At 45.4% G+C, this 25,160-nt stretch overlaps 2 protein-coding genes across 3 annotated transcripts; one reads left to right on the top strand and one right to left on the bottom strand.

Moving 5' to 3' along the window:
- The first annotated feature begins 5,111 nt into the window (after window positions 1-5,111).
- On the top strand, window positions 5,112-7,162 carry LOC123050763 (uncharacterized). The gene is made up of 2 exons (XM_044473500.1): window positions 5,112-6,513; window positions 6,609-7,162. Exons 1-2 carry the CDS (start codon window positions 5,276-5,278, stop codon window positions 6,649-6,651), a joined length of 1,281 nt encoding a protein of 426 aa, XP_044329435.1. The 5' UTR covers window positions 5,112-5,275; the 3' UTR covers window positions 6,652-7,162.
- A 6,683-nt stretch (window positions 7,163-13,845) lies between these two features.
- LOC123055336 (soluble inorganic pyrophosphatase) lies at window positions 13,846-17,423 on the bottom strand. Of its 2 annotated transcripts, none has more exons than XM_044479333.1 (9): window positions 17,205-17,423; window positions 16,679-16,807; window positions 16,559-16,587; window positions 15,188-15,253; window positions 14,836-14,943; window positions 14,561-14,626; window positions 14,349-14,469; window positions 14,148-14,229; window positions 13,846-14,027 (listed from the first exon to the last, which is right to left on the bottom strand). In XM_044479333.1, the coding sequence occupies exons 2-9, from the start codon at window positions 16,797-16,799 to the stop codon at window positions 13,985-13,987; spliced, it is 636 nt and encodes a 211-aa protein (XP_044335268.1). In that variant the 5' UTR covers window positions 16,800-16,807; window positions 17,205-17,423; the 3' UTR covers window positions 13,846-13,984. The 2 variants fall into 2 exon arrangements, with proteins under 2 accessions (XP_044335268.1, XP_044335269.1); XM_044479334.1 differs by having other exon boundaries at window positions 16,679-16,803; window positions 17,205-17,334.
- Window positions 17,424-25,160: the final 7,737 nt, after the last annotated feature.

The following is a 25,160-nucleotide window of genomic DNA, read 5'->3' as shown; positions in this document are numbered from 1 at the left end:
TAGTACCATCTCGGTAGCGCAAAATGGTCGCAAATAATGGATGAATGTGATGGTCCGTGTGGCTGCAATTGTGGCCTCATTTACCACATATACGATTGCTGCCATTGTACTCACAAGAGGGTCGAAGTGTAATTGTTTCCCAGTTAGAGACTTATAATTTTGTGGTATGTACCGCGAACTTGCTTGTTTAATTCCAGCCTACATATAAGTAGTTTCTTTTTTCGATAAAGGGTGGATTTTATTAACTCAAAATGAAGCATCAAGGGGATACAAACACATTGAGCACACACCCGGCCTCTGCATAATCAGGATGCACACAGCCAACACCAACACACACAAAAAAGAAAAAAAAAACGCCAACAAAGAGCAAAGTCATACAAGTCTCAAGCTATGCCTAAGCGAGGGAAAAGAAAAAGAAAATCACTCTGAAACGATCAAAACAACGGTCGATAAACTACATCAACGACCATATCCGCACCAACCACCTCTTGACAGAACAAGCGCAACGAGAAAGTTTCTTCAACAGCAACGCCTTCAGAAAGGAAACGACGCTTAAACGTCGCCGTCACTAGACAAAGGTCAGACTCTAGGTTTTCACCCTGAAGAACAAGTCTGAGCACATCCGAGCAATGCCTTCATCAAGGTAACGACGCAAAAACATCGCCATCGCCAGGTATAACCAATTCAGGTCAGACCTAGGGTTTTCACCCCGGAACTCGAGACCGGGTACTCGAGAAGCACCACCAAATCGAAGTCATCATGTTGTCGCCACCACTTTCCGCGATCCCAGCAGCTAAAATTGCCGCTGAACAACCATCTCCTCTGCGTCAAGCCGTCGTCCATAGAATTTATCTCACCGCTGAATGCAAGCTGGCCGGATTGAGAGCCACCGAAACTCCCAATGGAGCCTTCCGGTTACATCACACAACCTCGCCAGTGCGAGCTGCTGGCAACAACCAGTGGATCTTAAGAAAAACCTCTCATGAAGACCCTTGAATGGCCACTGCAATCTGCGGCTCGAGTGGCCGGACGGCGCCGCCATGGTCAGGACGAAAATTGCCCCCTCGCATCGATCGGACGAACCACCTGCGGCCAAGTGACAAGCATCGGTCAACCGATGTAAGTCCCAAGGCGCCACCACCAACCTCCTTCGGCCTTGTGATCTGCCGGCGGCAACAGCGGCGAGCGTCTTGGGTCGCTTGGGAAGATGACCCTTATCACCAACGCTGCCATGCTCAACGTACTGGACAGCCGGAGGAAGCTTCGGTCCAAACCTGCATGATCTTGACCGCAGGCTGCTGGAGGAGAATGGATGGTCATCTCCACCCAGGCCATTGCCAAGGCATCACCATGCTGCCCAGTTCAGAATCCCAGATCGCTCTAGCCATTGACCTATGCATGTCCCTGTGCACAGATCGCCTGCCGCTGCATGTCCATGCGCAGATCGCTCTAGCCTTCGGACGTTGCATGAAGATCGCTGCTGAGTTGTTGTTCACCTCGCGCGTCGTTCAGCTCCTTGCGTAGAAGCCATCGCCCGGAGCCCCGCCGCCGCCGTCAGCCACACAGGGTTCGCCCGGCAGCGTCGTCCGGCGGCAGCGAGGGAAGCGAGAGAGGTGGGGAGGTCCCGAAGAAACTGGATCGGGAGCCGCCCGTGCCGTCCGTCCGGACGACGTGGGGGCGGTTGCGTCGTCTAGTACTATGTATGGTTCTCTTGATCTCGTTTGAATTCAGCACGTGTTTACTACGGCTGACTAGCTACATTACATTTTTTTTGAGCATCAGTACAGACACAAGCGCTCATATATACGCGCATACACTCACCCCTATGAACGCACACACGTACACCCTACCCCTATGAGCACCTCCGAGAGACTGAGCCGGCATATCATCTTGAGATTTACGAAGCCACCATAGGCGCCTCGTCGTCGACGGGAACGTCTCCTTCCACTGAAAGCGCATCGCCGGAAATCCTGAAATAAATCCAGGAATAATGCGAGCACCAGGATTTGAATTGCTACTGAAAACATATGCTGGCATGTGCACGTGTATGTGTGTTTTTCATTTTTAATAATCTTAATAAGATCAACCATCACGGCACCGTATCTGATAAAATCGGACAAAATGAGCATGGAGTACATCCATGTTTTCATAAACAGCACTGGTGGATTGGGGAGTCGGCATTGAAACTGTAAAGGTAAATGATTCCAATCGACCGACCGGCCGAGCGCAGCGCCGGTCGCTCGCACGCGTGCCACATAGCTGTAGGCCCTGCGCCACGATTGGGGAACCGTTCTGGATCTGGCGCCGGTTAGCACTGGCCAACTGTAAACACTAGTATCTTTACTTGAAATTCTCTATAATAGAAAGTAATTTTCTTCTAATAAGATATTTATTATTATTTTTGCATTATCCCTATAAAAAAAGTAAAATAGGGAAATGAAAAAATCAGTCAAAATAATGGCTAACTACAGAAGAAAGCAAAATTTATTTGAATGTAGGCAACAGGAAATCATGGTGAGCCTTGAGCGATTAAGTCGAGGATCATTTATTCTCCCGCGGATGCCCCAAGCTCCTAGTTTCGGTATATGTAACTTGCCTGTTAGGGATCTCAAGACATGTACTTGTTAGGGATGGAGTGGGGATCGATCTATTGTCTCACGTCTCGATCACCTAGTCTCGATTACAAGCACTAGTAGAAAAAGGGCCTAATGTGAAGCTCATTAGTCCCGGTTTGTAATTGAACCGGTACTAATGTGACCATTAGTGCCGGTTCCAACGGCTAGGCGGGCGGCGCTCATTAGTACCGGTTTGTGGCGAACCTTTAGTACCAGTTCGTGCCACGAATCGGTACTAAAGAGGTGATGGCCTTTAGTACGGGTTGGTGGCTCCAACCGGTACTAAAGACCCCCCCCCCCCTTAGTACGGGTTCGTGCGCCAACCGATACTAAAGGGTGCGCTGCCACCCGCAGTGCACAATGTTTAGTCCCACCTCGCTAGTTGAGAGGAGCTCACACCGGTTTATAAGCCCCGCCGCGGCTACCGTGTCGAGCTCCTCTCTAAGCAGGCTTTTGTGGGCCTATTGCAAGTCTTGTGCCCTATGGGGCCTACTGGGCCGTACGGGCCTGCATCCTGGCCCAACTAGAGATTGGGTTTCTAGTTGTATGCAGCCCGTGCCAGCCCAGTAGGTGGGCTGTTTTTGCTTTATTTAAAAAAATCAAAAAAAAATCCTTTAGTCCCGGTTGGTGTTACAAACCGGGACTAAAGGTCCCCCAGATCAGGGCGCGCCTCGTGTCACGTGGTGGCCCTTTAGTGGCGGTTCGTGTTGAACCGGTACTAAAGGGGGGGGGCCTTTAGTCCCCACACTTTAGTGCCGGTTTGCCGGTTATAGAACCGGCACTAAAGGGCCTTACGAACCAGTGCTAAAGCCCGGTTCTGCATTAGTGAAGCCCGGTTACATGAATTGGAAGAACAGTAGGGAATGGAGAATTTAGGGTTTGTGTCGCCGCCGTGCCTTTTGATCCTCTGGATGCCCTTTGCCTTCAAAGCGAGTGGCATTCATTTCAGCTTTTTTCTTTCTCTTCGTTTAGGCATAGCTCCAGGCTTGTATGACTTTACTTTTTGCCGGCGTACTTTGCATGTGTGTGTGTGTTTGTATTGGCTATGTGCGTCCGAGTTATGCAGAGGCCGGGTGTATGCTCATCATGGTTATATCCCTTCTTTTAACATAGTACAATCGAAGTCTCTCATATACATGAACATACATTCACCACTATGAATGCTTTGGGTAACTGCAGGTGCTAGAAAGTTGGGATACTTGATGACGCGAGAGTAGTTGGTCACCTTCATTTGTGTTGTTGCAGCGCTGTCTATGTAGTAACACAACCATACTCTATTCCTCTTATTAAATGAATGAGGCAAATCTTTTGCCTCTCTTCAAAAAAAAACTATGAATGCACACACGCACACCATACTTCTATGTGCACCTAGAAGAGACTGAACCAGCATAGTACTCCCTCCATTTCTTGTTACTCTGCATATAAGATTTGGTCAAAGTCAAACTTTGTAAAGTTTGACCAACTTTGTAGAAAAAAATATCAACATCTAAAACACTAAAGCTATATGGTATGAAAATTAATTTCATGATGCATCTAACAATATTGATTTCATATTGTGAATCTCGATATTTTTTTCTATAAACTTAGTCAAAGTTAACAAAGTTTGACTGTGACCAAATCTTATATGCAGATTAAAAAGAAACGGAGGGAGTATCTTAAGATTTTACGAAGTCATCACAGACACCTCACAGTCGAGGGGAACGTCTCCTCCCATTGAATGAACATCGCCGTAAGCCTGAAATAAATACAGGAATAATGCGAGCACCAATGCCAAGTCTAGGACTTGAATTCTGGTGGGCTGAAGATATATCATCATTCTCCTAACCATCCAACCATAGGTTGATTCGCATAGTTATATCCCTTGATGCTCCGTTATGAGTGAATAAAAACATCTTTTGTCGAACAAAATGTGTTTTTCGCCGATCTCCTCCTTTCAATCATCTCAATAAGATCAACCTTCACCGCACTGTATCAGATAAAATCGTAGATTACCCGCAAAAAGAAAATCGTGCATAATTAGCACATCCATGTTTTCACAAACAACACGGGTGGATTGGGGAGCCTTGGCCTACATTACACGTACGCAAGTTATGAAAAAACAGAGTAGTTTTATATGCACCGTTTTACTTGTGAGAATAAATTATACTACTACTATTATTTTTTTGATAATGATTTATTCTTCAGAACTATGAGAATAAATTATGTGCAAAGATTTTCTTTGAAGCAATTTTTTTGAGGGGGTTGAGGCAAATTGTTTACAGACATTTATTTTTTTGAGAAACCTTCTTTTTAGAACCGAGAAACCTTTTTTTTTTTACATCACGAGAAACCAAAAAAAAAAATTTGAGGAAACTGCACCCTTTATTAATGATCAATGTTCATGGTGGTACAGATTACATCGGGCAAGGATAACAGCCACACATGGCGCCCAAGAGAAAGGGAAGAACTAGCTTTGCCAAGTGCGTGTGCCTCGCCATTATGTTTACATGACGAGAAACCAATTGTTTGCACAGATAGTTGCGATCTAGGAGTGGCTAACGGAGGCCAACTCTAGCATATACGGCCGGGCTGGGCTCCGACTCTCCTCAACTCGCATATTCCTGTCGCAATTGAAAACAGATCGCTCTTTTTTTCTAAAAAAAGAAAAAACAGATCGCTCGATGTCGACGTCCTCGTCGGCGAATCAGTTGCGCCCTCCGCCTGTACCGGCTGGCTCCGCCACCGGCCCTGACGAGGCGTCTCCATGGACGTCCCTCCCCGCGGATCTGGTTCGCCTGGTCGGCTGGCGAGTGCTTGCCGGAGATCTGCTCGACTACGTCCGCTTCCGCGCAGTCTGCACGCACTGGCGGTTCAGCACCGTCTGTCCCCGTGGCCGTGGCATTGTGGATCCGCGTTTTCACCCAGGCCGATGGACGGTGCTGCCCGAGGGACATGGATTAGACTCTGACGACAAGGGCAAGAGACGCTTATTCAGCCTCTCCACCGGAGTTTCCGTTTGCCCTCGACTTCCAAACGACTATCGCATCCTTGATTCGGTCGACGGGATCCTCCTACTGCAGCGGCGGCAGCGACAACACGATCAAGGTAGCATCCGTCTTTTCAACCCCTTTACCAGCGACATTGTGGAGCTCCCGCCGCTCGGGTCCGTCGTGTCAGATTCGAAACTCCACTTGAGTTCCCATGAGATATCTACTCATGTGGTACCTGGCGGCGTGGTCACCTCCTTGACGGTGAGCTCGGATGGAGCCGCTGCAGTGATGATCTGGCTTGTAGAATTATCACGCGTCATCTTTGCTACCACCAAGGACAAGCAATGGAGCCAGTCGACCCAGAGGTTCTTTTGGACCAGGAGGCCTGTATCATTTCAAGGAAAATTATACATCTTATCTTATGACCAACCTAGCCATGCACATCAGGTTCTCCAGATGGGCCCGCCCATGCATGAGCATGGGACAACCTCGGGGTTAGGTTCTCCTTTCTTACCGCCATCACAGTTGATTGCCACATGTCCAACGATGAAAATCTCCGACGGTATTGGCTTAGCAGAATGTGACTCAGAGATTTTGGTCATAGCCTACAAAGATTCTACACACACGCATATGGTGGTTTATAGAGTAACTGATCTTATCGTCGGCAAGGTTATCCCGGTGACAAACATCGGAGGCAAATCTGTCTTCTTTGATACCGAAACAAGTATGCAAACTGCAAATAATGGGGTGATTCCTACGATCACGAGCGACACCATTGTGCTTCGGCGGCATCACGAGAGATGTCACCCTTGGCAGTACCACCTTGATAGCGGCACTTGGTCGCCAACAACACACCCCATGAGCCATTGTGGCCTCATTTGCCATATATATGACTGTTGTGGTTGTACACTGCGCGCCCATGCCGGCTGGTGAGCTCTGGATGTGAATTGATACTACTAAACATGTACAATTATTTTCTGATTTGGATGTGCTAACTTGTTTTTCGGTTTATGCATGTACTCAGGACTGTCAGGGGTAGTATGACCAAAGGATCGAAGCAGCTGTAGCAAGAGAGGAGGCTCAACCTGGATTGAAAGTGAAGAAGTGGTCGTCACTACTCTTAATACTCTTAATAGTAGTGATGACTTCTCTTTGAAAGCCTTCTCAAAATGAAATTCTATGGCAGCAGCGTTGTTTACCTATCCGACACTTGCTTTTCTTTTTATCGGCCTCTAGCTACTGGGGATGATTCTTATGGATGCTTGGGGCCAGTTCTTTCGGACAGTGGCTTTTGCATAAGCTGCTATGGAAATAAGCCTCATATAAGCTGTTCTGGAAATAAGTCCATGAGAATAAGCCATCTTTTGTCTGTGCTTATTTGCTATGTTCTGTGATGAAAAGTACCCCTAAACTGTACATGTATGACCTATATTTTGTAATTTACGTTGTGTTTATAGTAGCAGCAACTTGGACAACTTCATTCATATTCTCTTTCATTTTTAGCAAAGGTATTCTTACTGCCAACTTGCAAAACGGCTAGCAGGACCAAATCAAACAACAATCAAACTGCTAGTGCTTGTATACAAATTTCTGAATGCATTCAGTAACAACTGCTCTTTTTACAGTAAGTATTGGACCTGACCAAGAACTGGCCCTTGCAGTAGTTTGCTATATTTCTGAATGCGCATGACCACTACACTCCTGAATCCTGAAGAGATGTCAACAAAAATCAGCTACATCTCTATGTCCAGGTCATCAAGAAGTACCACTAGCAGAAAAGGGGTCATTTGTCCCGGTTCTAGAGGGCCTTTAGTCTAAAGGAAATTTTACGAATTTTTTTTATTTTTTTTCGATTTTCAAATTTCTGAATTATTTTACAATTTAATCTCTAATCACCCATCATCATTCCAAATCATCTAACTTCCCGGCCGGTCACCCATCCTCTCACTACTCCAACCTGAGCACGCTTAACTTCTAGGTTCTATTCCCATTCGTTTCCAAGTCTGCACTTGTTGTTTTTCTGACAATAGTAAGATGTCTATCCTATTAACCCTCAGGAGTTTAGCTTGAGCATGAAGTCACAAGTTTCACGGTTTGACTTTGAAACTATTGTTCTAAAAAACAATAATTATTTAGTAACACTAATATTTCTTGAGTAAGTAGTTTGACCATAGTTTGACCAGATTTGACCAAAATTCAAAAAAATTGAAATAATTATTTAGTAACACTAATATTTTTGAATAATTATGTAGTAACACTAATACTTCTTGAATAAGTAGTTTGACCAGATTTAACCAAAATTCAAAAAAAACTGAAATTTGAGCATATCTTTTTTTTCTTTTAGAATTTGAGGATTCTAAAAGTTTGCAAACAAGCCGTAGGCGGTCAAAATCGGATGCGGATTTTCATGCTGAACATTTTGATATATTGTTATTTTTTTCTGACATCGTATGGAAAAGTTATAGCCGTTTTACTTTTTCATGACACTTTTTTGCAAAACATGTCCAAATTTAAGTTTTTTTATTTTCCTAACTAGTAGATGTAGTAATATAACTACATCTCGAACGATTTTATTTTTTGAAGTTTTTCTCATTTTCTTTTGTTTTTTCAAAACTGAAATGGTGATAAGGGGGGTAGAGTTTGAGAAATGGGCCCTTTAGTCCCTGTTTGAGATACGAACCGGGACTAAAGGGTGCGCCCTTTAGTCCCGGTTTGAAACACGAACCGCGACTAAAGGGTGCGATGCCCTTTTGTCCCGGTTCGTGTCTCAAACCGGGACTAAAGGGCCCATTTGAACCGGGACTAATGCCTTTAGCCGCTCGAACCGGGACTATATAACCGGGACTAATGTGTATATTGCGCTGTGCCGAAACCCTGTTTTCTACTAGTGTACTGTGCCTTAGTCATTAAGGTCATACATCTGGATCTATTTTGGTTTTACTATACACTGTTAAGAAAAGTACTCGGCATTGAAAAGCATCACGTTCTGGCCCCACACACAAAATTACAGAGGAAAGAAAGGAATTTATCGATGATGGCTAGAAAGAAAACAACGGGAACACACACAAAGACATGCATAACCGGTCAAACATTAGGAATCATATGCTTCTACGCGGTGTCAAAAGACATCATGTGTCGAAACTGCAGGACAAACCGAAGGAGGTATATACAAAATACCCAAGTAATCTCATTAACAGCAATCTCTGTTTTACACATTCCATCTTTCTAGGATGAGTCTGCTCTAGAAACTTAGGTGTACCAACTTGCTCGCACGGAAGTCGCCACAATGACAACAATCGTAGATATGATAAACAAGGCCACAGGTGCAATCATGGTAACCATCAACACACCCCCATGGCCGGTCCTTGGGACCATTCGCCGCTAGAGAGGTCGTAGTACAAAGGAGAATTATCCTTGAGATGCCGACGACGTACAATGGTGTCGCCCACAGCAGTAGGTATGACCTTGTAACTCACAGCAATAGTCTCCCTCACATAAACAGAGATATCATCGTCGTCGATGCTAATTCCATGGTCAATAGTAGTGAAGAGAGTATTACCTTCGATGCTTCACTAGTAGAAAAAGGTCCATTTGTCCCGTTTCAGAGGGCCTTTAGTCCCGGTTCTGGAACCGGGACTAAAGGGTCGGTACTAAAGCCTCCCCCCCCCCCCCCCCTCCCCCCCTAGTCCCGGTTGTGTTACGAACTGGGACTACCTCCATGTGGCCGTTGTCTGGACCTCTAAAGGAATTTTTTTGAAAAAAAATTGAATTTTTTTTAAAAAAATTTGAAATTTTCAAATTTCTAAATTATTTGCATTTAATCTCTAATCACCCCTCATCACTCCTCAATTTAATCTCTAATCTCTAATCACCCCTCATAATTACAAAACGTCTAACTTCCCGGCCGGTCACCCATCCTCTCACTACTCCAGCCTGAGCACGCTTAACTTTCGAGTTATATTCCCCCTTGTTTCCAAGTCTGCACTTGTTGTTTTCCCGACAATAATAAGATGTCAATGCTATTAACCCTTAGGAGTTGAAGTTGAGCATGAAGTCACACGTTACACCATTCGAGATTCAAACTATTATTCTTAAAACCAATGATTATTTAGTAACACTAATATTTCTTGAATAAGTAGTTTGACCATAGTTTGACCAGATTTGACCAAAATTCAAAAAACTGAAATAATTATTTAGTAACACTAATATTCTTTAATAATTATTTAGTAACACTAATATTTCTTGAATAATTAGTTTGACCAGATTTAACCAAAATTCAAAAAAAACATAAATTTGAGCATATCTTTTTTTTACTTTTAGAATTTGAGGATTATAAAAATTTGCAAACAGGCCTACGGCATTTTGATATATTATACGTTTATTCCCGACATCGTATGCAAAAGTTATAGCCGTTTTACTTTTTCATAACACTTTTTTGCAAAACATGTCCAAATTTATGTTTTTTAATTTTCCTAACAAGTAGATGTAGTAATATAACTACATCTCGAAGGATTTTATTTTTTTGAAGTTTTTATCATTTTTTTTTGTTTTTTCAAAACTGAAATGGCGATATAGGGGGGGTAGAGTTTGAGACACGAACCCCTTTAGTCCCGGTTTGAGACAAAAACCCGGACTAAAGGGCATCGCACCCTTTGGTTCCGGCTCGTATCTCAAACCGGGACTAAAGATTAGCCTTTAGTCCCGGTTTGAGACACGAACCGGGACCAAAGGGTGTGATGCCCTTTAGTCCCGGTTCGTGTCTCAAACCGGGACTAAAGGTCTCATTTGAACCGGGACTAATGCCTTTAGCCGCTCCAACCGGGACTAATGCACACATTAGTCCCGGTTCGTAATGCAGCCGGGACTAATGTGTATATTGAGCTGTGACCAAAGCCCTGTTTTCTACTAGTGCTTGTTACCGGGACAACCTTGCCCATGATAAGATCGGCTACTTTGTAGACGAGCATGCGGCCCTTGAAAAGTGGGTTAGCGTCGTGACCAATCACTAGGATCTCCGAGACACATTCTTCCATGTAGAACATGGCAGAAATTTTGTTAGTGGGACACGTGGCAATCAACCTTGGTGGCAACAAATAAGATGACATGGCGTGATGATCAAGGCGGGGTGGATCGATCTGGAGAATATGTTGTTCACGGTGATGTGTGGTGGGAGAATCCAACACAAACAATTTCCCTTGGGATGATATTGTCTCGGAGTACCATCCGATATTCCAAGTCGAGACACTCCAGTGCTGGTCCTTAGTAGTAGCAAAGAATACACGTGATATATTGTAAAGCTTGATCATGACTGCGACGAATCCATCAACAGTTACGCTAATGGATGTGACACTACGGAAATCAACCCGTCCTGTGCCATCGGACATATCCAAGTTGGCTCTTACAAGGGACATGAGCGGTGGTAGCTCCACAAAGTCGCCAGTGAAAGGGTGAAGGACCCGGATCGCGGAGGTGTCTTGGCTTTTCCGTTGCAAGAGGAGGAGGCCATTGGCCGAGTCAAGGACATAGCTATCGCTTAAGAAGGGAAGCCAGGCACGGACGAAAACTCCTGTGCAGAGATTGAAGAAACGTTTCTTGACGTCAGCAGGCTGAAGGCCGTGACCCTCGGGCAGCAGGAACCACCTCTTGGGGTGGAAGCGTGGGTCGACGATGCCATGGCTCCGCGGGGCGATGGTGCTGGACCGCGAGTGGGCGCACACGACACGAAATCGGACATAGTCTAGTATATCTCCGGCCAGCACCTGCCAGCCGAGTAGACGAACCAAATCTGCATGCAGAGACGACCATGCATGATGGAGAGATGTCGTCTTGGGAGCTGGCGGCGGCATCAGCGATGGCTGATGCGCCATCGCGGTTGGCCCGTGATGATGACATTGGTGGATCGATCGCAGACAACGAATCTTCTCTATTCTCTCGAAAAGTCCTACATCCCGAGGGACAGCTGAGACGCAGACTACGTACGACTCCGCTACGAGGAGATTAAACGGGGATCCTATACGGCGCGTACCGCACCCGCGAGCGCCGTGGCGCATACCCCGCCTCGCCCGCCATTGTTTCTATGGGCCGGCCCATTTCGGAGTTTAACCCCAACCGGTTTTGGGAAGGTTCTAGAACCTTCCCGGAACCGGGTTTTTATATTTTTCTTTCGGTTTTTATTTTTCTTTTTTCGTTTTTTCTTTTCCTTTTTCTGTTTTCTTTTCATTTTTTTTACTTTTACGTTTTCATTTTTATTCTTCTTTTTCAATTTCCGAAAATCTATTAATTCGTGATTTGTTTCTAAAATCGTATTTTTTTTGAATGATGAACATTTTTGCCAAAATCGTGGTTTTATTTTTACTAAATCGTTACTCTTAAATCATGAACATTTTATAAAAACTCATAAACATTTTTTTTTCAACATGAACAATTTTTTTAGAAATTTGTGAACATTCTCTTAAGTCATGAACATGTTTTTCAAATCATGAACTTTTTTTTTGAAATAATGAACAATTTAGAATTAAAGACTACTTTTTCAAAATCATTAACATTTTTTCCGAATTCGTGAACATTTTTAGAATTAGCGAACATTTTTTTGAATCGTGAACATTTTTTTGAATCACCTTTTCCAAATTCGTGAACATTTTTTGAATTAGCGAAACTTTTTGTTTGAATTTTTTAAATTATGAACATTTTTTAAGTTTGTGAACATTTTTTACAAATTCGTGAACAGTTTTTGAATTCGAGAGCATTTTTCTGTAATCATGATTTACTTATTTTGTGAATAATTTTCAATTTCACGAACATTATTTTGAAATCATGAGCATTTTTAAATTTGTGAACATTTTTTGCCAAATTCATGAACAATTTTTTAATTATCAAGCATCTTTTTGGAAATCATGAATTTTTTTTAAATCAAGATTGTTTTAATAAAAAATGGCAACTTTTCTGAAATTTAGGACCTTTTGAGATCCTGAATTATTGAAAAAAAGAAAAGGAAAAAAATAGAAAAAGGAAACATCCGCAAAAAAAACAGGCGGCGTCCCGGCCACACATGGGCCGGCCCAGAAGGGGAGCGGGGGGTGCGCGCCCGCTTCCTTCGCAGCGCGTGCTGCGCCCTATAGGCGCTCCCGAGATCAAAGAGAGCAACTAATTAACGAGCGCTCCTTTGGGAGCCTCGCAACGATCAGCGCCACTTGGCGCGATCTCAGCCATTCTCCACGTGTCGCGCTCTGGGCGCTCCCTTCGAATTTTGTTTTTTTTTTTTTCCACACGCGTTTGCGGCTTTTTTAACAGGTTTTTTTTACGTTTTGGTTTTCCATCAGTCTTCCTTAGCTTTCGATCAAAAAAAAATTTGAAAAAAAAAATTGCGCAAAAAAACGTGTTTTCTTTTTTTTTCTTTCGCGAGAGGCACGGTTGTGCTTTCGCGAGAGTCACGGCCGTGCCTCTCGGAAACGGAAAAAAAACGTGTTTTCTGTTTTTTTTCGTTTCACGAGTCACGGTTTTCTTTCCGTGAGAGTCACGGTCGTGCCTCTCGAAAACGAAAAAAACATTATTTCTGTTTTTTTTTCTTTCACGAGAGTCACGGTTTTTCTTCCGCGTGAGGCACGGTTGTGCTTTCCCGAGAGTCACGGCCGTGCCTCTCGAAAATGAAAAAAAACGCGTTTTCTGTTTTTTTTCTTTTGCGAGTCACGGTTTTTCTTCCGCGAGAGGCATGGTTGTGCTTTCGCGAGAGTCACGGCCGTGCCTCCTCGGAAACGAAAAAAACGTGTTTTCTTTTCTTTTTTTCCTTCCGCGAGGGTCACGGTTTTACTTGCGCGAGAAGCGGCACGTTTGTGATTTCGTGAGAGGCACGGGCGTGCCTCTTTCGGAAAGGGAAAAACCCGTGCTCCCGGTTCGGTTTTTTCGTCCGATTTTTTTCATAAAAAAAAATTCGTCAAAACCTATCAACATGGGATCTAGTTTGGAAGATCTCAACGCGAGGAATCAAATAGTGAAAGCGGTTTGAGAGATAAAACGTTTTGAATAAACGGATCTACGAAAAAAGAGAAAACTTTCAGGTTGCGACAAATGGCGCGCTGCATGTGCGCCACTTGCCGCAACCTGGGGAGTTGGAGTGATCTTTGCAACGAGTACTCCTCAATTAGTGATTTCGGCTTACTGCCTGGACCAGTCGAGTTGACCAGGACAGCAACCAAACAGGCCTATCTAAAATGGATATATGAATTGGGCACAACAAAAAAATTGCTAACAGGCACAACAAAAAATTCCCAATCATAAAGCATCACTTAATCTTCATAAATAGTGCGAGTACACATTGTTGCGCATTTATTTATAACACACAAAGTCTCGGCTCTTCCCCACTTATTATTAATAGAAGATTTCCACGATAAAACCACCGACATGCTACTGCCTTAAGCTCTGCAAAATATACTGTGCATACAGGTCCCTGCGGTGAAAAAAAGAAAAGAAGCGTCAACGTAAACCAAAAGACACATTCACCATCATCACTTATGAAACTAAAGGAAAAAATACATCTTGGCAGATATCAACACGAAACTGTACTTACATTGAATACTGAATGGCCTCGCGGGCAGTGGTCGCAGGTAAGAACGCATCGACAGCGACCTCCTTGTTCTCATTCTTCTTGTCTAGAAGTTACGGCTAAGGATGCGAAAAAATGTACCTCTAAATTATATACAGTAGTATATAAGATACTCTGCTACTGCATGTAACAAGGAAAACAAATAAATCGGATTATGCAGGATACAGTCCTCAAAGAAGCGCTTGATCTCTTGGAGGCGGTGAGGAGACAGCTCACTGATGTCATTGTAGTGACGGTATTCAGGATCATCGGCGCAGACTGCTATGATCTTGTCATCCTTTTCACCCTGATGACAACCAACCGCCATCCTCAGTAAAACAAGGTAAGGCTATTTTCGTTCATCTCCCATTACCGTGCAGAGAATGAACAAGGAATACCTGATCAATCATGGGCATAAGGCCAATTGCTCTAGCTCGGAGGAAAGAACCAGGAATAACAGGCTCCTGTGAGAGATAAAAGAGCAACACAGTGATCACTACCCCCTCTGTTTCAGTTTATAAGGTCTGCACAATTTGTCTCAAGTCAAACCCATAAATTTTGACCATGATATTGTCAAGTTTATGAGTGCTCAACTTAAGACAAACCAGATCAGCCTTATAAAATAAAAAGGAGATATATTATGCTTGGAGTGCATGAACATCGGAAGACTAACCTGCATCAGGACCAACACATCCATTGGATCGTTGTCTTCACAAAGTGTCCTCGGAATGAAACCATAGTTATGAGGATATACAACTGATGAGTACAGAACTCTATCAACCTGTCATGTTGTATAACATAATAACGAAACTACATTATGCTTTGACGAAAAATAGCAAAATAAGTTAACTCATGAGTACAAGACTAAATCAATTTAGCAAGCACAGCAACAGAGGTGCATTATGCTGGTGGATGCTTTTGAATTTATCATTCCTTACACAAGTACAGTAAAAAATATTAAAGCAATTCATTGTGATGCAACAGAAAGTGTTGATCAATAGATCTTATATACAACCAGAACACACCTTAATCAGTCCAGTTTTCTTGTCAAGCTCATATTTTACTTTGCTTCCCTTTGTGATCTCAACAACCTGCAGTAAGATATACATGTAAACAGTTAACTTCATGAGTTAGAAAGCACTGCCAGGACCAACTTTACATAACGAGTCTAGCATCGTTAACAGAAATACCAAAGACCACTCAATATATACGTGTGTTACTGAGAAGCAATTTTGCTAAACAGTAGATTAAATGATAAATGCATCTCAATGTTGCACAACTATATATCAACTGCTCAATAAAGTTAACATGTTGTTGAAAAATTGTACGTTGGGAAAAATGGTTAGATTAAAAGCGCTTCTCTTTCAATTTCAAGCCTAGAAACTAGTGCTACAATTCGTAAGTCACAAAAATAATAATATCAAGGGACAAAATTCCAGAGGTAACTACAGGTCTAAAATCACAGTGACAATTTTACTTGTATCACAATCATAGACCCAATCCAGCCAAAGGAGATTTAAATAGTTACAGAATCAACAAATCAAGTAGAGGCATGCTGAAGGCAGTGATACCAGGTTATCAACAGATAGTGCACAACTGCACATCCAATACTAATCATACTACCATCATTAGCCTCAATATTGATGATAGGCCAATTGAATTCAGTATAAGTATAAAACAGTGAGAACCGGTAGCTGAATTCCATGTATCATGCTATTTTTATTTTCGTATGGTGGGTAGATTTGTGTGCCATTTAATACTGATTGCTTCATTTTAACATTTTAACTGGCATGTCTATACACTACTGAACTGAAACGGATGAGGAAAACATTGAATTGTTACCACAGGCTCTTACAATTGCAATACTGATCGAACATCCAGTTATTTTGATTCAGACATAGCCCAAATCACCTTTTACCAAGCGCAACCTTACATAAACTAAAAAGAGGCTGTCTGGTATATTCTGGTTGTCACTTTCAGTTTAAGAAATATTTCAGCAACGACAGAAATTCAATATATTTCAGTGATTTCAGTTTGCATTTTCGCCAAAGGGCCGTAACATTCACTTGAATTATTTGAAAAATATTTGAACTCATGTGTATCACTAAAATTACTGAAATATTTTAACGAAAGGTAAATATTTCACTGAATTTCATCGAGATCTCACTGAAAGTGAAAACCAACTGTTGCCTACTTCCTAGTACAGATTGCAATGAAGCATCAAAATTGTGCTTCAGAATCAACTGCATCCTGCAGAGAACCTACTCCCTGGTCCAATAATCCCCTGCCACCACTTGCCCAAGAACCAACTTCCTAATTTACTTCGCGACAAAAGAACATCAAATATCTTAACTGACGAAGATGTTCAGCCGGCAAGGCAAAAAGATGGTACTTACAACATTGAACACCGCTGGAGCCCCAGGGCCTGTGCACCAAACACTCAATCAGCAATTCAGCATGCTTATTTTTTTATGAAGGCATTCAGTAATGGAGAAAAGGCGGCTCCTCCTCCTCACCAATCTCGAGATCATGCCACGGATGCGCGGCCACCGCCCTCCTCGACAGCGACGACAGGATCCTCTCGTTGAGCTTCGGGGCTGGCCGGCTCTGCGCGCTCGTCGAGTCCTCTTGGCTCATCCTGCTGCCTACCAAGATGAAGCCACGAATCAGACCTCGGAAGAGGAACACGTCCCCTTACAGAATGAAACAGCACGCATGTTGGTTTCATCCGGCGAAATTTCATGGTAGATAGTTTCTTTCCCTGCTCGAATTAAACACTGCCAGCTACAGAGTTCAGGGGCACGCCCGTGCACAGCAGCAGAGCAGAGTAGCCCCTTTTGACCCGATTGGTGCTTGGTTCCTAGCCACGCCTAGATCGAGTCTCCGCGAGGAACATGAACAGATCAGCCGCACAGAACACGGAGAGATCGAACCGGAGTTCGCCGGCGGCGAAATCGGGACAAGACAGAGCAAATCGACAGTGGCGCCTAGCTAACCGCCTTGTATCGGATCGACGCGATTGAAAAGAAGCTTTTGGGTCACCTGCGCTGCGGTTGGAGGCGGCCTCTTGAAACGACGAGCGACGGCGGCGGCGGCGGCCTCTTGAAGAGTAGATTGACTCCTCTGCTCTGCTCACTCTGCCGCAGGCGCTTAAAATGGCAGGGAGTGAATGCTGATTGCTTTGGCTTTTCCAGCCAGCACCCTGCTCGATTATTTAGTCACCGATCAGTCCCTGGGTAGAGTCTAGCCTAACGAGTAACCACTACGTACTCATCTCTTTGTATTTTTATGCTGTCCAACTATATATTAATACTCGTGTGTCACTCACATCTCCTTTGTATTTTGAAATGAGGACAAAGTTTGGTTAAAAGCAAAAGATGGCCAGGGGGTAAAAAATGAGCATGTCTCTCTCAAGGAACATAAAGAAAAGGAACACATTATTGTATCCCTGTAAAAGAGGCGCACGCACCCATTAATTTATCAATCTGGCTGCGACATTCTGTAACCACGGGTTGCACTAGTTTAGTGATAGTGTTGCAAGTGCTAGATACACGACGGAAACAGTTTGTTGTTTTCGCTCACAAGGATCATGGTGTCCACCAACTTGTTGTTCGAAAATCCGAGCCGCGGTTGATTCGTCGGGGACAAGCAATCACAATACGACACCTAGATTTGTTAGCGAGTTTAGCCGACATGACTTTATCCAAGAACATGACTACGCATGCTCCTAGTAGACAAATTAAGATGAAGCATACCCACCTTGTATCAGATCAATGAGAAGGAAAAGAAAGTTTCTGAACCGGAGGAAGAGTCATCTGCCTTGCGGTTGGAAACCGCTCGACGGTGGCGGTGGTGGGAGGTAGAGGCGAGAGAGATCAAATCAAGCGCTTGAAATAGAAAGGAGTGGATGCTGATTGCTTTGAGTTTTAGTCACCATGCTGCTTTATCCCTCTATTAGCATATCAGCCCTAGGTATGTAGTAAGTGGGGGAGTAATATTCAAGTGTCACACATATCCCTTTTTGTATTTTGAAATGAGGACATGGTTTGGTTAAAAGGAAAAGTTGGCCGGAGAGGGTACAAAATGACACTAGTAGAAAAAGGGTCTAATGTGAAGCTCATTAGTCCCAGTTTGTAATTGAACCGGCACTAATGTGACCATTAGTGCCAGTTCCAACGGCTAGGCGGACGGCGCTCATTAGTACCAGTTCGTGGCGAACCTTTAGTACCGGTTCGTGCCACGAACCGATACTAAAGAGGTGGTGGCCTTTAGTACGGGTTGGTGGCTCCAACCGGTACTAAAGACCCCTCCTTTAGTACGGGTTCGTGTTGAGAGGAGCTCGCACCGGTTTATAAGCCCCGCTGCGGCTACCGTGTCGAGCTCCTCTCTAAGCAGGCCTTTTGTGGGCCTATTGCAAGTCTTCTGCCCTGTGGGGCCTACTGGGCCGTACGGGCCTGCATCCTGGCCCAACTAGAGGTTGGGTTTCTAGTCGTATGCAGGCCGTGCCGGCCCAGTAGGTTGGCTATTTTTGCTTTATTTCAAAAAATAATTCAAAAAAATCTTTTAGTCCCGTTTGGTGTTACCAGACTAAAGTTCCCCCAGACCACGGCGCGGCTCGTGCCACGTGGTGGCCCTTTAGTGGCGGTTCGTGTTAAACCGGTACTAAGGAGGAGGGGGCTTTAGTTCCCACACTTTAGTGTCGGTTGCAAAACCGGCACTAAATGGCCTTACGAACCGGTGCTAAAGCCCGGTTCTGCACTAGTGTGATCATGTCTCTCAACTCTCAAGGAACAAAAAAGAAGCACCTTTCTCTATCCATTTCGTTCTTTTCTCCGAAAGACTTAGTATCGACTTGCTTGGATGAATAGGACAAGATGTGACGATTTTAGCTCTGTGGTGTGCATCTTGGGAAACAAAGATAGAAATATGTGACTTGGGTTTCCAATAAAAAGACGAGCGCATCGAGTAGAATTTCTTAATGTTAATTTTCGAAGGTGGTGTGTGTCTTCTTATTCTTTCTACATAGAGCTTGTACCATTTTCCTTGTTAACTGGGAGAAAACAATACGCTCGAGTAAATTGGTGAGGAGAACCCACTTTGAAAAGAAATCGAGAATTTTAACTCAAGTAGGCTCTTGCCATGCATGGGGCCGCTGGCCTGCTTTAAGAGTGTGTGCGTGTGTGTCTGGTTCGCGCTTAATTTTGTTGAAGCAAAAAAGCTTCTAAGCTAAAATTTGAGTTAGGGCAATGTCCAACACTGACATGGAAATTGGCTCCCCCATCCGTCTGTGGAGCGGGGATCAGTCCTTGGACAGTGATGCAGAAGCCGGCCATCCAAAGCTATCGTCTACATTTCCGTCAGTAAACAGTAATTTGAGATTTAAAGAAACTTCGGTCCACATCGCACGCCAGATCACACTAGTGCCAGATCACATGTCCAATCACAATAAAAAAGAGGCAAGTATATGCTTAGCTTTTATATGCCCGATCACAATCAAAAAGAGGCAAGTATGTTAGCATGCCCGAAATCACAATAAAAAAAAGCAAGTATGCTTCTGTTTTTACATGCCCGGTCACAGAAGACTATCTATCCGGCAGTCCGTGCAAAAGTTTTTACATGGCGGATAACAGCGTGCTGGCACCCATCTGCTCCCCGCCTGTCGTCCATGCCCGAACAGGCTGCACTGTGAGAAGAGCTGTTTGGCGGGGTTGTTGTGGACTGTCTACCGAGCTGTTTGACGGTGTAGAAGTACATATGAAGCCTTGTAATGCTCCGACCATGACAGTGACTGTACAATGGGCGACACTATCGGGGCACCGCGGCCTAGGCGCGACCTCCACCACGTTCGTGACTAGCATGCCCACCTCCACGTCCACCACCAGCACGTCCTCGGTCGGCCTTCTGCTTCTTGAGTGTTTCCTCCTTTGCGGCCTTCGCTTTGACGCGATGATTTTGCCGCGTCGCCGAGTTGATCTTTCGAGCGAGCGCGATGCTCGGATCCTCCACCACCGCCATCTCCGGCAGGTTATCCTCTGGTACCATGAGTCGGAGGCGGGAGGGAAGAAGAGAGTGGGAGAAAATGATGGAATTGGGTGGAGAGCGGGGGGTGGAAGAAGAGAGTAGGAGATTTTGCTGCGAAAACAGTGAGTGCAGCTACAAAAGCACGGGCTCTGCCTTCCTCTTGGGCGGACTGGGGGTGTCAGAGTCCGTTGTGTCTCATGTCCGGACTCTCGCAAAGCCCTCCATATTTGGTTCTGGTCCGGGAAAAAAAATCGTGATCCGGACTGCTTCGCGGACAGATGGGATCGGCGTTTGATGACTTCCGGGTCTAGACAGCTGCGTCCAGACGGATACTACTAGTGTGAATGTCGGTGTTGGAGATGTGCTTGCCTATGAATCGAATAGTATTGGCTAGAAAATTACTAGAGTCTGTAAGAACGGAAACATTGACGCTCGATTTATGTTAAAAAGGTAATATCCAAAAATGGAATCGCCAAAGGATATGCAAGTTTAGCAATAACGTAAATGGACTAATGGTAGTACCAACTAATACTATAGAAGATTTAGCACATGCCCATGAGTTTTTTCTGTAATAGGATGAAAATAGTAGCTCCAGGAAAGAATAGAAGCACCCAGCCGTAGAAATGTTCGCTACTACTTTGGTTTGGACCTGACTGGTTGATAAAAAAAACGAGAAAGCATTCACGGGCCCTGGCAGCTTGTTGAGGGCGCTCGGACGCATCGTGGCTGTTCATGCCCGATCGTGTGTTCCTCCTGAAGGAGTGAAGTTGCCATCGGATGAGATCTGATGGCTGGCCCAAGTGGGTTTGGTCCTAGGGGCCATCGGGCGCTTGTGCCGTGGGAATTGTTCTGTTCCCCGGCCGTAGCCCATTCTGATCTTGGGTGTCCACGGGCGACGGGCTCAAGTGTTGCGCCGGTCTCGTGGCACGCGGGTTCGCTCACCTAAACCCCCTATTAACTCCCTTTTTTTTCTACACTAGTACAAATGCTCATTGCAAAATCGGAAAACTTGCTCCGTGTGCATTGCATGCCATTTCTCACATCCAATTCTGATGAACATTGGTCATAAGGCTACACGGTTTCGCTTTTCACAGCATGAATGTGGACGTGAAGAAGCTACCCTAATCCTTCATCTGATGGAAGAGTAGTGGTAAATGGACATGGAATAGTGTGTCAATCGGTTTTATTTTGTACTTTTCAGAAAACGTGAATATTTCTTTAATTTTTTAAATAAAATTGAACATCTTTTCTTTTTTGAATTTTTTTTATACATTTAGAACATGTTCTGAAGACGAATATTTTTGGAACACATGTATATTCTTTTAAATGGAATTTTTTTTGGAATGTGTGAGCATTTTTTTAAAGCGTGAACGTATTTAAAAATGTGAATAATTTTTTAAAGCAACAACAATTTGAAACACTCTTTATCTTAAAAATGTGAACCCCACGTCCCAATAGGAGGAGTCCTCGGCGTAGTTCGGGTAGCCGTGTAGTTCAAAATCTAGGGCAGCACGACGGAGGCGGATCTCCTCCATCCACGCGCGGGCTGACCGAGGCACCACCGACACCGGCACCCTGTAAGGGTTGAGGTGCCAACCATGCGGCAGGTTGACATTCCGCTACGGCGCCGAGATGCAGTTCTGCCAGTGGTAGACACGCTGGTGGACCGGGAGGTAGTGCCGCAGGCACGGACGCTCAGGTTGGCGTGCCCCCAACATCGACGGCGTGTTGGTGAAGTTCGCCAAAGCCGCCTTGCGGTCATGCTTGCCATGGCCGGGCTAGCCACTGCGTTTGAAAATACCAATGGGCATGGCCGGCATCGTAGATGGCACGCTGCTCCGCACCTGATGGAGCGCCGACAAAGGCGTCGGCGTAGGCTGCACCTCCGCCATGGCGGCATTGGACTGCGTCTGCGCCTGCTCCATGGTGAAGCCGGTATGCACCGGAGGTGCGGGAGTCGGGACGGTGTCGTTGGAGCCCGTCTCCGTCGTGGTGTTGTCCTCGTCGTCGGAGACCTCGAGCGAGCTGGCCGGCAAGCCGGCCTCGATCCGCCTGGCACGGCGGCTATGCTAGGCGGCGGCAAGGGCCACCGCGTGCTTCATCTCCGACGACAGACTGTCCCACTGTGCTTTCCTGCTGGCAGTAATGGTGAATGCAGTGCAAGGGAGGAGGATGTGGAGGGACTTGTAGTGTGGTGTGGAGTTAGCCGGGTGTGGCTGTTGGGGATCGTAGCAGAAATTTAAAATTTTCTACGCATCACCAAGATCAATCTATGGAGTCATCTAGCAACGAGAGAGAGACTGCCCTCCCTCCCCCCCTCCTATATATAGGCCTCCTGGGGGGCGCCTGTAGGAGATATGCCCTAGAGGCAATAATAAATGATATTATTTATCTCCGAGTTCATAATTATGTTTATGTTCCATGCTATAACTGCTATGGTTCTCAAGTCTGCAATAACCACGAGGCTCGGAGGAAGACTCATATGCACGTGTGGAATAATAAACGGTAAAATGTATTCCTAGTCTGGCCTCTAAGACTAGCTCAAGTGTTGCATGATGGTTATGTTTTCCTGATCATGGGCATGTCTATGTCAGCAACCTTGAGGGCACAATGTTAAGAGAACATTTGTGTTGAATCGACCCGGCATGATGTTATGCTAAGAGATTCATTCGTCACAAGTTAATGGTACATAACACAGAGATGGTTAACGTTTGCATGATTCCTTAGGCCATGAGAGTATCGAGTTTCTTCATGCTTGCTTCATGAACTTTGGGGTTTGTTAAACGTCATCCGTAAATGGGTGGCTATTACGGCGGCTTACGGGTTCATGGAAAAGTGTGTCAAGTAACTTGATAGCTCAAGATTGGGATTTGCTCCTCCGACGATGGAGAGATATTCTCGGGCCCTCTTGGTATTACGGTATCCATCATCGTCTGGCCAGACACAGTGTGATTTGATCACTGGGATGCCGGAACACGGAAACGAGAAAAGAGAACAAAACCGGTAACGAGGAAACTTGCATGGTGGACAAATTGTTCGTCCATGGGCATGCAATAAATCTCACCTCGGGTGTTTGTGACATATCGCGAAGCAACAGGAATAGCTCACTGCAACTGGAGGTTCACTCGAATATTCATTCGTGTGGGTATAGGGGTCAATATGGGTGTCCACGGCTCCGATGTTGATCATTGATCGGAAGGGGTTCCAGGTCATGTCTATACTTCACCGAACCTATAGGGTCACACGCTTAAGGGTCATCTATCTACTGAATACTAGACAGGGAGTCTGAGAGAAAATCACCGAAAACGTTTCGGACACCGAAAAGTTTCGGACAGCGGAATCGTACCGCAGAGAGAGGTCATCGGATAAGTTTCGATGATACCGAAAAGTTGTTTCGGGATACACCATTAAGTCAAATTGGTTTCGGCACATGCCTGATAATTCTTGGAGGATGCCAGAATCATTCTGGAAGCTTTTTGGAATTTTCTGAGATAAAAACCGGAAATGTTCCGGAGCTGCCGGAGCCACTTCAGATGCTTTTCGCAGATGAAAATCACTAAACCGGAATTGTTTCGGAACGCGTTGAAAATAATTTTGGTGGGTACTGGAAATGTTCTAAGCCCACATAAATATTTTCAGTTCGAACAGACGCTGAAAAATGTCGTCATGAATAGTGAAAGTGCTTTTTGGGATATTTTATGGTGAGTCACCTTTTGGGATATCTCCAAAAGGCTTCTAGAAGGGCTTGGGGGCCAAGCATGCTCCTCATGGGGGTCCCCCAAGGGGGTTGGCCGGCCACATGTGTGGGGCTCCATGGAGCTCCACTTCATTCCCCATTATGCCCTTCATGTGTGACATTTGCATGGGCATTTTGGGTTTTTGTGAGCCATCCCTACCCCTTGGCTTTCCTATAAATAGAGGAGGAGTGGGCAGCCCAAACCTCATCCCTTCTCACATACAAGTGCCATGCAATGATCTGGCTTCTCTCTCCCTCCCCGCGAAATAGTTTCGTAGAGCCGAAAGGCTGTCTGGGTTCCGGCAGGAACTAGTTCTGGACGGCGAAGCCCTGCCGGATAGATGACACCGTATGTGTGCAACTCTGTAGAGAGATCGTAGTTTCGGTCTTAGTTCGTGAGTGCCTCCCGAAGGGCTGTCCATGTGACCGTCCGAGTTTCGAAGGTCCTCCCGAAGGGCTGTCCTCGACACCGTCCGGGGGGCTGTTCGATCGCCTCCCGGAGGGCTGTCTGAGGAGCAGATGAGGGTATACATCCTCGCGGTTGGGAGGTTGTAAATCCTAGCTGCGGGGATCTGCACCGCCGATCGTCTCCCCGCTGCGCTACGAGTCGGTAACGAAAAAGATCAAACCATGTATGCAGTCTCCATAGTGGTCCTGGGCTGGTGCGTAGGTCGGAAAATTTTTGTTTTCTGTCGCGTTACCCTACAACGCCGGCCCTAGGAGATCTGATCTCCAAGGGGGGCGGCGGCCAAGGGGTGGCTTCCCCCCCAAGCCAAGTGGGGGGCGCCCCCACCCCTAGGGTTTCCAACCCTAGGCGCAGGGGAGGCCCAAAGGGAGGAGGGCGCACCAGCCCACCAGGGGCTGGTTCCCCTCCCACTTCAGCCCATGGGGCACTCCGGGATAGGTGGCCCCACCCGGTGGACCCCCGGGACCCTTCCGGTGGTCCCGGTACAATACCGGTGACCCCCGAAACTTTCCCGGTGGCCGAAACTGGACTTCCTATATACAATTCTTCACCTCCGGACCATTCTGGAACTCCTCGTGACGTCCGGGATCTCATCCGAGACTCCGAACAAATTTCGGGTTACCGCATACTAATATCTCTACAACCCTAGCGTCACCGAACCTTAAGTGTGTAGACCCTACGGGTTCGGGAGACATGCAGACATGACCGAGACGACTCTCCGGTCAATAACCAACAGCGGGATCTGGATACCCATGTTGGATCCCACATGTTCCAC

The sequence above is a fragment of the Triticum aestivum genome, chromosome 2D (genome assembly GCF_018294505.1).
Source record: "Triticum aestivum cultivar Chinese Spring chromosome 2D, IWGSC CS RefSeq v2.1, whole genome shotgun sequence".
Classification (NCBI taxonomy): domain Eukaryota; kingdom Viridiplantae; phylum Streptophyta; class Magnoliopsida; order Poales; family Poaceae; genus Triticum; species Triticum aestivum.
This window is presented reverse-complemented; position numbering and strand designations above follow the sequence as displayed.

Excerpts from the sequence above, each read along its gene's own strand:
- LOC123050763 (XM_044473500.1), top strand. The coding sequence starts at position 5,276 with ATGTCGACGTCCTCGTCGGCGAATCAGTTGCGCCCTCCGCCTGTACCG. Across the intron at positions 6,514-6,608 it reads CTGCGCGCCCATGCCGGCTG|GACTGTCAGGGGTAGTATGA; the intron begins GTGAGCTCTGGA and ends GCATGTACTCAG.
- LOC123055336 (XM_044479333.1), bottom strand. The coding sequence starts at position 16,799 with ATGAGCCAAGAGGACTCGACGAGCGCGCAGAGCCGGCCAGCCCCGAAG. Across the intron at positions 16,588-16,678 it reads GTGGCATGATCTCGAGATTG|GCCCTGGGGCTCCAGCGGTG; the intron begins GTGAGGAGGAGG and ends TTTGGTGCACAG. Across the intron at positions 14,028-14,147 it reads GAGGCCATTCAGTATTCAAT|GGACCTGTATGCACAGTATA; the intron begins GTAAGTACAGTT and ends TTTTCACCGCAG.